General features: G+C 41.5%; 1 protein-coding gene across 1 annotated transcript; it reads left to right on the plus strand.

Annotated features, from left to right (window-relative positions):
- The first annotated feature begins 920 nt into the window (after nt 1-920).
- LOC133615759 (relaxin-3 receptor 1-like) lies at nt 921-1,931 on the plus strand. Its single transcript, XM_061974533.1, has one exon. The coding sequence runs from the start codon at nt 921-923 to the stop codon at nt 1,929-1,931; it is 1,011 nt and encodes a 336-aa protein (XP_061830517.1).
- The last annotated feature ends 10,042 nt before the right edge of the window (nt 1,932-11,973 follow it).

An 11,973-nucleotide genomic window follows, 5' to 3' on the forward strand; every position in this document is an offset into this window, starting at 1 on the left:
ATATATATATATATATATATATATTATTTTGCACTGAATAGAACAAATTCAAATATAAAAGCCCCAATTTAGTCTATACTGCCAGGAAATTATGCAAGTATATATATATATAATTTATACATATATATATATATATATATATATATATATATATTATTTATACATATATATATATATATATTATTTTGCACTGAATAGAACAAATTCAAATATAAAATATTTAATGGGATTTAATATAATATGGTTGTATTTACCATAACTTTAGTGCACAAAAGTTTAACATAAAGTGTGATTATGATTATTTTTGTAATGGGGGACTCCAAATTAAAATTTGTTTTGGGCCTCAATTTAGCCTATACTGTATGTTTTAGGAAGTTATGTAAATTCATATTTCAATTATATATGAACTTACTTGTTATTTTGCACTGAAAAGAATGAATCAAAATATAATATATTAAATCAATACATTTAATGGGATTTTTATATAATATGGATTTATTTACCATAATTTTAGTGCAAAAAAATAAATTAAATATATATATATATATTTTTAAGTTTCACATAAAAAACCTAATTCTGTTTCGGGCCCCAATTTCCCTACTGACCGCTGGGTGGCAGCAAGGAGTCGTGTTGATCAAGTCACTTCAACGTTTATGTTCGTATCCAATCAGCAGACTCGTCATATTATTGACAAGTGCTGAAAAGTGCGTGATGAAGATGACCTCTGTAATGAAGATGACCTCTTGTGATGAGGATGACCTCTGTGATGGAGATGACCTCTGTGATGAAGATGACCTATGTCATGAAGATGACCTCTATGATGAAGACGGTGCTCCTCAGGAAGGGGAGGGCCGTGTAGAGATGCTGCGGAGTTGAGCTCCATCATCCATCACACTTCTTTCTGAGTTGGAAGCAGAAAGATGGCTGAAGACAACCAAAGTCTTGGTTCCAACCGGACCGCGTCGGACCTTTTCAGGCAGTTGGAGGACGTGGACGTGTCGGCGGACGGGAGTCCTCTCCTCCGAGTCCTCATCTGCTGCGTCTACTCCGTGGTGTGCGCCGCGGGTCTGCTGGGCAACCTGCTGGTCTTCTTCCTGCTGGGCGCCCGGCAGGAGCGCAGGACGTCCAGGTTGGATTTCTTCGTGCTCAACTTGGCGCTCACCGACTTCCAGTTCGTGCTGACGCTGCCCTTCTGGGCGGTGGACACGGCGCGGGACTTCAGCTGGCCGTTCGGGGACGCCATGTGCAAGGCGGTGCTGTCCGTCACCGTCATGAACATGTACGCCAGCGTCTTCTTCCTCACCGCCATGAGCGTCATCAGGTACCTGGCGCTGGCGTCCGCGCTGCCGCACACCTGCGCACGCAGCTCCTACTTCTCCGACCGCTGCGCGTGCGCGGTGATCTGGACGCTCGCCACCGTGGCCACGTTACCGACGGCGGTGTTCTCCACCGTCAGCCACGTCTCCGGGGAGAACCTGTGCCTGCTCAAGTTCCCCGGCGGCCAGGACTGGCTGGCGGTCTACCACCTCCACAAGATCCTGGTGGGCTTCGTGGTGCCCGTCTGCGTGGTGTCCGTCAGCTACGTCATGCTGCTGCGCCTCATCCACACCAGGAGCATGAAGACCAGCAACCCCCGGCGGAGGTCAAGGGTCACCAAGTCCGTCACCATCGTCGTCCTGTCCTTCTTCCTGTGCTGGATGCCCAACCACGCCATCACGCTGTGGAGCGTCCTGGTCAAGCTGAACGCGGCCAACTGGGACCGGACGTACTACGTGGTGCACACCTACGTGTTCCCGCTCACCGTGTGCCTGGCGCACGCCAACAGCTGCCTCAACCCCGTCATCTACTGCCTCATGCGGCCCGAGTTCAGGACCAGGCTGAAGCGGCTCCTCCACCGCGGGGACACGCCAACAGTTAGCGACCGTGCGTAATGCGTAATTACGCACGGCTCGGCCGCGTTTGGCGACCGCTTGGGGGGACGGGGAGCGTGTATGGGGTCGGTCCAAATATCCCATTTGTCGTTATTAGTGTTGTGCCGATACCAATATGTTGGTACAGGTGTTGTACCGAAACCTGTTACCCATCGGAATTTGTAACTCCAGGGGGCGATGTTCCCATGACGTTTGTTTCATGGTTAAACGGCAAGCCCAAAGAGGAGGAGAAGAAGAACGCTTGCGTAAATGGCGTAAACTATCCTTAATGCTGAAACGTTAGTTGTCAGAATTTCAGCATTAATAATAACAATAGACTCATACTATAATGAAAGTAAGTCATTGATTTCCAGAATATGTGTCATTTATTAATGCTGAAATTCTGACAACTGACGTTCCAGCATTAAGGATAGTTTACGCCATTTACGCAAGCGTTCTTCTTCGCCTCCTCTTTGGGCTTGCCGTTTAACCATCAAACAAACGCCATGGGAACATCGCCCCCTGGAGTTACAAATTCCGATTTCGGTACAACACCGGTACCAGTACTAAAATTATTTCGATACTTTTCGGTACTTTTCTAAATAAAGGGGACCACAAAATATGTCATTACTGGCTTTATTTTAACAAAAACAATCTTAGGGTACATTAAACATATGTTTATTATTGCAATTTAGTCCTTAAATAAAATAGTGAACATACAAGACAACTTGTCTTTTAGTAGTAAGTAAGCAAGCAAACAAAGACTCCTAATTTAGTCTGCTGACGTATGCAGTAACATATTGTGTCATTTATCATCCTATTATTGTGTCAAAGTTATTAGGGACAAGCTGTAAAAATGGATTGTTCATTTGCTGTTAATATCTGCTTACTTACTGTTTCAACATGTTCTATCTACACTTCTGTTCAAATGTAATAATCACTTATCCTTCTCTTGTTTGATACTGTACATTAGATTTGGATGATACCACAAATTCGGGTATCAATCCGATACCAAGTCGTTACAGGATCATACATTGGTCATATTCAAAGTCCTCGTGTGTCCAGGGACATATTACCTGAGTTTATAAACATAATATACATTTTAAAGAAGATGTTGTGATGCCAAAAAATATCGACGTTATCATATAGTATCGCTTCTGTGCTTGGTATCATTACAGTGGATGTCAGGTGTAGATCCACCAATGGCGTTTGTTTACATTTTGACACCGATGAGCTACAGTGAAGCATGTTTAGCTATTCCTCGTCCTGGAAGGATGATACTTGTAAGAAACTTACTTTATTTGTCGCCATGGAGACGAGGATTAGTGATGGGGCTAGACTTTAGCCGCTTGTTAGCTAGCCATGTCTTAAAGCAGTGGTCCCCAACCACCGGGCCGCGGCTCGGTACCGGTCCGTGGACCGATTGGTACCGGGCAGCACAAAAAATTTATTTTATTTTATTTTTTAAAATTAAATCAACATAAAAAACACAATATATACATTACATATCAATATAAATCAATACAATACAGTCTGCAGGGTTACAGTCCGTAAGCACACATGATTGTATTTCTTTATGACAAAAAAAAAAATAAAAAAAAATACCATACCCCGCCCCTGGTCCGTGGGACAAATTTTCAAGCGTTGACCGGTCCGCAGCTACAAAAAGGTTGGGGACCACTCTCTTAAAGCACCTCCTCCTGAGGGCGTTTTAGTGTTATAACTTCACCTTTATCGTTAGTTTTTAAGCCAAAATGCGTCCGTTCTCCCTTTTCTGTCTACACACTGTGTCTGCTTGTAAGTACTCCGTGATTGTGCACTGCCGAACATGCTCGCCTGCTTGTAAACCAGCAATGTCATGACGTGACGACAACGTGGGTACTTTTCAGAGGCGGTATAGTACCGAATATGATTAATTAGTATCGCGGTACTATACTAATACCGGTATACCGTACAACCCTAGTCTTTATCAAAGCCGTCGATATTGTCCAGTTTGTTTTCACAAATATCCGTGTTGTTTTATTGTGCTGTTCACATGATGATACATTTTCTGTACCGCATATCCTCACGGTAAAGCTGGAGCCAATCAGAGCTGAGTAGAGCAGCCAAAAATTGTACTCAAATAAGAGTAATGTTACTTTAGAGCAGGGGTGTCAAACTCATTTTGGATCGGGGCCCACATGGAGAAAAATCTACTCCCAAGTTGGCCGGATTGGTAAAATCACGGCACGATAACTTAAAAATAAAGACAACTTCAGATTGTTTTCTTTGTTTAAAAATAGAACAAGCACATTCTGAAATATGTACAAATCATAATGTTGTTGGGTTTTTTTTTTTACACTTACATGTTGCGGTTAATAGTATTCCAACTTTATTTGTCGTTATTTATACTTTCAGAACAAGTTATGTTCAAGATAAGAAAATAATATCAAAATTAAATTACAGGATTTTATTTATGTAGTTTGCCCATTTTCCTCGACTAATATCATGTGGTTGTTTTTAACATATGTAGCATGATCTACAAATATAAAAATGATTGCTATTGTGACATCTAGTGGACACATTTAGAACAGCTGTTTCTTTCATTCAAAAATGACGGCTCATTTTTATACTTATCCCGTGGGCCGGATAAAACCTGCACGTTTAACACCCCTGCTTTAGAGCAACACCAAGTACCACTTCAGAAATAAAATGGCTCTCCAAGTACTACCATAAGTACCAACATTAAAATACAATAGCCTAAGTATTCATTAAAAACAAGGCAGAGATTTTATTTAACGAGTTTGTTTAATATTTTTGGCCATTGACACACAATTTGAACAGTAACACTTTGTTAAAAAAACAAAACAAAACAAAAAAACTGTACTTTAATCAAGTGATTCTTTGGCGTACCACTAGATGGAGCCACAGTTTGAGAATCACAGTCTCAGTTAGGTTCTGTTACGCCTAGGGATGATGTTTGATAAGAAATTATCGAGTTCGAGCCCATTATCGAATCCTCTTATCGAACCGATTCCTTATCGATTCTCTTATCGAATCCAGATAGGTTGTTGTATATGGAAAAAACACAATATTTGGTTTAACAAAAACTCACTTTTATTTTATAAGAAAAAAATAAATAAAATAAATATATAAATATTGACTGTTGTTACCCAAAGTATATTAAGTGGGATTTTTCAGAAAAACAAATATATACAGTAACACAAAAACAACCTGTCTCTGTGATCCCTATAGGTGTATAAATAATAATATAGTGTTAAATAAAATCAGTCCCTTGGGCACAAAACTGAAAATAATACAGCCCTCCAAAAAGTGCACTTCTGCAGCTATTGGAACATACTAACTCCACACACTATGACACTAAGAATGCCACAGTCATCAATCAACAATTCTTCTTCCAAAAAATTAGCATGTCTGCTTTTTCAGGATCAAGTCTGACCCGCGCTTTGCTAATCGCGTCGCCAACGGTGGGAAAAACACGTTCACTTGGCGTGGAACTAGCTTGGACACACAGATAGGTTTGACAACATCCTCCTCCAGTCTGTATCTAAACCTTCTGGGGTCCATCAGTGTGGCCTCCTCCAGGAATGACTGCACATCCTTGTCCTTGAGGGAAAATGAGGGACAGACACAGCATAGAATTAGGGGGGAAATTAGCTGAATGTGAAGACTAGGGTGTCTGTTATTAAGTCTTTAGCATTAGTATGTGGAATTAAATGATGGAATGGATTAAGTAATGAAGTTAAACATTGTACTGATATGATCCACTTTAAGAGGTTCAAATGAATAGTGCTTACAAAGTACAAAGAAGAATTATGAGAAATACTTTCAACCTTCTTGGAAATAAGATATTCTTCATCTCAGTATATTAATAATGACTGAATTAATTAATTACATATTACAAAACTGTTGTATATACCAATTCACAGATGTTATTTTGTTATAAAAAATTCAGTAAATGATGTATATATTTGTAAACGCTCTGAAGTGGGAAAGGGGTAGGATTAAATAAGCTTTGCTTCTTCCTTCTCCTTTTCGGACATGATGTAAAGTGAAATGATATGAAACTGTGATGTGTTATGCTGTAAGTGTGTTCATGTACGAAATAAACTATAGAAAGAATGAAAGCACTAGTTTATTAGACAGACCTGCAAACTCTGGAGTGATGTAGGCTACAAGATAACGTTAACGTTATCAGACCCATTCAAAAAGGCTAACGTTAACGTTACCGTTAGCCACTGACTATGCTTAGGTAACGTTAGTCTAGCTAACATTACTGCAGTCCTGGTTGACATAAGAGGTAACCTTATTTTAGCCTAAAGGCTACAAGTCAGCAAATATGGAAATTAACCGGCAACAGTTAACGTTAGTTACTCACCGGCACTATCACTGGAACTGGGGCTGCAGGTTGAAGCAGAGGAAGAGGGGCGTGCTTTGTCATCTCTGTCGCTGCTTCTCCACGTGTTGAAGACACGACACGGTTCTCGAACGTTCAGGTTATGTGCGGCCTGAACATGTTTCAACATGCTTGTTGTACTTCCCCCCCCTTACATGAGAGCGAAGCCTTTCAATAATTGCATATTGCCGTTTCCTCGTCGTATTTTTTTTATAAAATGAAGCCATGCTTTGAGGCGTTTTTTCCGGTCCATTATTTTTGCTGCTTTCTGTATCTGCCGCCTAATCATACGTCATTTCCTGTGATGTTCCACAGGGCATTTCCTGTGGGACGGGATTCGTTCCCAGGGATTCGAATGAAGAACCAACTCTTTTTTTTTTTTTTACTATAGTGGCCTCGATAACGGGAACCAGTTCTCAAAAAAGGGATTTGAGTCCATTGAATCGGTTCTTTTCTTATCGAACAACCGGGAGAACCGGTTTCGAACATCATCCCTAATTACGCCCCTCTGGGAGGAAGACAACACACCCAACCACCTGCACCGCTGCGGCCCATTCGAAACACAGCTGAGGAACAGAGATTTTTTGCGGCTCAACAATGATCTTGTGGTCCACTTTAAATGACTTGCCGAACCAGATCATGAGTCACATTGGATGATGTGACCGGTCATAGAGAAGTTTCTTCAGCGCAAAAATGAAGACTAAAGTGGTGAACTTGTCATTTGCACTTTAATTTTTTGACAGTTTATTTTAAAATATATTTATTATTAATTTATTGTGTTTATTTTAGCACAGAATAATTGTGTGTAAATAATATTTTTGTCAGTTTTTTCTGAGTGCCTTTTTTTGCAGTATATTTGGTTAGTACTTCTTTTTCTAATCAGCCTGACCTAAGCCTACGGTTTTTGTGTTAAATAAACAATAATCTTTGTGATTAAAACATAGTTTTATACCATTTTTAAAAAGGTTGTAAACTGTAAGTAGCTTATGTATAATCATTGAATATGATTCAATGAAGAGTAAGATTACTAAATCACTGTTAATATTTGAGTGGGCCCCACAGTAGTGGAAAAGTTTGGCCCCGAGGTCTATAACAGTGATTCTCAAACTTTATTCATCAAGTACCACCTCAGAAAACAATTGGCTCTCCAAGTCTAAGTCTAATAATGACCAACATTAAAACACAGTGTACAAACCCCGTTTCCATATGAGTTGGGAAATTGTGTTAGATGTAAATATAAACGGAATACAATGTTTTGCAAATCATTTTCAACCCATATTCAATTGAATGCACTACAAAGACAAGATATTTGATGTTCAAACTCATAAACTTTATTTTCTTTTTGCAAATAATAATTAACTTAGAATTTCATGGCTGCAACACGTGCCAGAGTAGTTGGGAAAGGGCATGTTCACCACTGTGTTACATCACCTTTTCTTTTAACAACACTCAATAAACGATTGGGAACTGAGTAAACTAATTGTTGAAGCTTTGAAAGTGGAATTCTTTCCCATTCTTGTTTTATGTAGAGCTTCAGTCGTTCAACAGTCCGGGGTCTCCGCTGTCGTATTTTACGCTTCATAATGCGCCACACATTTTCGATGGGAGACAGATCTGGCGAGCAGGCGGGCCAGGAAAGTACCCGCACTCTTTTTTTTACGAAGCCACGCTGTTGTAACACGTGCTGAATGTGGCTTGGCATTGTCTTGCTGAAATAAGCAGGGGCGTCCATGAAAAAGACGGCGCTTAGATGGCAGCATATATTGTTCCAAAACCTGTATGTACCTTTCAGCATTAATGGTGCCTTCACAGATGTGTAAGTTACCCATGCCTTGGGCACTAATGCACCCCCATACCATCACAGATGCTGGCTTTTCAATTTTGCGTCAATAACAGTCTGGATGGTTCGCATCCCCTTTGGTCCGGATGACACGATATCGACTATTTCCAAAAACAATTTGAAATGTGGACTCGTCAGACCACAGAACACTTTTCCACTTTGCATGAATCCATCTTAGATGATCTCGGGCCCAGAGAAGCTGGCAGGGTTTCTGTATGTTGTTGATAAATGGCTTTCGCTTTGCATAGTAGAGCTTTAACTTGCACTTACAGATGTAGCGACCAACTGTATTTAGTGACAGTGGTTTTCTGAAGTGTTCCTGAGCCCATGTGGTGATATCCTTTAGAGATTGATGTCGGTTATTGATACAGTGCCGTCAGAGGGATTGAAGGTCACGGTCATTCATTGTTGGTTTCCGGCCATGCCGCTTACGTGGAGTGATTTCTCCAGATTCTCTGAACCTTTTGATGATATTATGGACCGTAGATGTTGAAATCAATACATTTCTTGCAATTGCACTTTGAGAAACGTTGTTCTTAAACTGTTTGACTATTTGCTCACGCAGTTGTGGACAAAGGGGTGTACCTCGCCCCATCCTTTCTAGTGAAAGACTGAGCATTTTTTGGGAAGCTGTTTTTATACCCAATCATGTCTTTGTAGCATATTCAACTGAATATGGGTTGAAAATGATTTGCAAATCATTGTATTCCGTTTATATTTACATCTAACACAATTTCCCAACTCATATGGAAACAGGGTTTGTAGTAGGTCTAAGTATTCATTAAAAACATGGCAGATATTTTATCTATCAATTATATTTAATAATGTTGGTCCCTGTAACATTACACATAGATTAAACATCTGTATGGGCTGAAATCAAATCAGAATCGTTAAGCCGGTACTGGTAGGGATGGTATATACTGTAGACCCCCCAATCAGAGTGATTTCTATGATGCTCTTGAGGAGTGCTTAGCTGGGGGTGGACAACATGGAAAAAATTTGAACCGGAGACTTGAACACAGATATGCAACGTGGCAGCAAATGCTGTAACCTCACCCAACATGACCAACAAGGGTGTGAGATTCCACTCAATAAACCATAGGTGTCATTCTCAGTTCAGACCGGCCTAACATAAAAATAGTGGGGTCACGGTCTGCCGTCTTAGCGACCACTATCTAACCTTCTGCACCCGGAAAATAGGTAAGCCCAAAGCCAACGGACACACAACAACTCAATCCAGATCCCTAAAAACATACTCAGGTGAAAATTTCAACCTCAAACTGGGTGAGTGGGCCTGGTCCACTGTGACGATGCATGGGGTTGCTTTAAAACAGGCAGGGTGAAAGCCCGCTCCGAACCATGGATGAATCCGGACCTATTAGCTGCCATCAAAGACGGAGACAAAAAAATACTCTGAATCAATCAATCAATCAATCTTTATTTATATAGCCCTAAATCACAAGTGTCTCAAAGGGCTGCACAAGCCACAACGACATCCTCGGTACAAAGCCCACATACGGGCAAGGAAAAACTCACCCCAGTGGGACGTCGATGTGAATGACTATGAGAAACCTTGGAGAGGACCGCATATGTGGGTAACCCCCCCCCTCTAGGGGAGACCGAAAGCAATGGATGTCGAGTGGGTCTGACATAATATTGTGAGAGTCCAGTCCATAGTGGATCCAACATAATAGTAAGAGTCCAGTCCATAGTGGGGCCAGCAGGACACCATCCCGAGCGGAGACGGGTCAGCAGCGCAGAGATGTTCCCAGCCGATGCACAGGCGAGCGGTCCACCCCGGGTCCCGACTCTGGACAGCCAGCACTTCATCCATGGCCACCGGACCTGTGCCCCCCCCCCCCCTCAAGGAAAAGGGGAGCAGAGGAGAAAAGAAAAGAAACGGCAGATCAACTGGTCTAACAGGGGGGCTATTTAAAGGCTAGAGTATACAAATGAGTTTTAAGCTGGGACTTAAATGCTTCTACTGAGGTAGCATCTCTAATTGTTACCGGGAGGGCATTCCATAGTACTGGAGCCCGAATAGAAAACGCTCTATAGCCCGCAGACTTTTTTTGGGCTCTGGGAATCACTAATAAGCCGGAGTTCTTTGAACGCAGATTTCTTGCCGGGACATATGGTACAATGCAATCGACAAGATAGGACGGAGCTAGACCGTGTAGTATTTTATACGTAAGTAGTAAAACCTTAAAGTCACATCTTAAGTGCACAGGAAGCCAGTGCAGGTGAGCCAGTATAGGCGTAATATGATCAAACTTTCTTGTTCTTGTCAAAAGTCTAGCAGCCGCATTTTGTACCAACTGTAATTTTTTAATGCTAGACATAGGGAGACCCGAAAATAATACGTTACAGTAGTCGAGACGAGACGTAACGAACGCATGAATAATGATCTCAGCGTCGCTAGTGGATAAAATAGAACGAATTTTAGCGATATTACGGAGATGAAAGAAGGCCGTAAGTGCAGAACTGAGCCCAATAATAATAACCTAACATCACATCTTGCAACACTCAAAAGGGAATACAAAAAAGAAGAAATCATTCTAAAAACCTGACTGAATCCTTAAAACGACATTAACGACCAAATTGAGGAAAACATAAATAAACCACGGGAGCTGTGGAAAATTCTCAACAACCAGCTTCCTGGCTGCAGCCAGAAACTCAAAACCAGACTCCCGAACCTCAGCCTCAAGGCTCAAGCCTACTACCTAAAACGAGGCGTACGCAATAATGATTTCAAATTAGAAATGGTCTCAACTGACGAGGGTGCCTAATAAATTGAGCGCGCTCCACCAAAACGAGGCCACTGGCCTTGACGAGATCCCATCAAGATTTCTCAGGGACGTCACCATTGTCCCGATCATCGCCCACATAATAAACCTCTCCATTGATCAAGGCCAAGGACCAAAAGATTTTACCAGCAACCCCCCTTTTCAAAAAGGAAATTAGAACCTGGCGACTATCGGCCTGTTTCTATTCTCAGTTCCATTTCTAAAGTAATGGAAACAATTGTTTATGAACAGGTGGATAGTACTTTTCTACAAATAAACTCATGTACCAATTCCAATCCGGCTTCAGAACCAACCAGTCCACAGACACATGCCTATCAAACATCAGGTGGAGGCGGTATGGTCATGCTGGACCTTCAGAAGGACCTTTGACACCGTAAAGCAGTCAGTAAGATGGATACGCTTAAAGCAGGTGTGTCAAACCTACGGCCCGAGGGCCGGGTCAGGCCCGCGAACAGGTTTTATCCGGCCCACAAGATGAGTTTGCTAAGTATAAAAATTAACCTGAAATTTTTTAATGAAAGAAACTGCTGTTCTAAAAATGTCCACTGGATGTCGCAATAGCAATTTTTTGTATCTTTGTAGATGATGCTACATATGTACAAAATAAACCACATGATGTTAGTACACCATCGAGGAAAATGATCAAACTACATAAATAACATCCTGTAATTTGATTTTGATATATTTTTTTAATCTTGATAGTGTTATGTACCTGAGGGGTGGAAGGAGACGACACCTCAAAGAAGCTCAGGTTACCAGGTTTATTGCAACCGTTGATGATTGTGTGGGAGGTGTATGCTACTCTATGTGTTGGTTGCAGGACTAAGTGTGAAATTAACCGTGTAAATAATACAAGAGGATGTTGTACGTGCGTGATGGATGAAATCTTTGTCAGTCCAAGAGGGCGAGGCACAAAGGAAGTCCGGGGACAGGCAGGAGGTCGAGGGCAGAAGAGAAGTGACAACGTCCGTGTCCAGGCAAGGGTCGAAGATCGAGGGAGGCAGTCCAAAATCCGGATGG

The sequence above is a fragment of the Nerophis lumbriciformis genome, linkage group LG15, assembly GCF_033978685.3.
Source record: "Nerophis lumbriciformis linkage group LG15, RoL_Nlum_v2.1, whole genome shotgun sequence".
NCBI lineage: Eukaryota > Metazoa > Chordata > Actinopteri > Syngnathiformes > Syngnathidae > Nerophis > Nerophis lumbriciformis.

Coding starts and splice junctions, on each gene's coding strand:
- LOC133615759 (XM_061974533.1), top strand. CDS start 921: ATGGCTGAAGACAACCAAAGTCTTGGTTCCAACCGGACCGCGTCGGAC.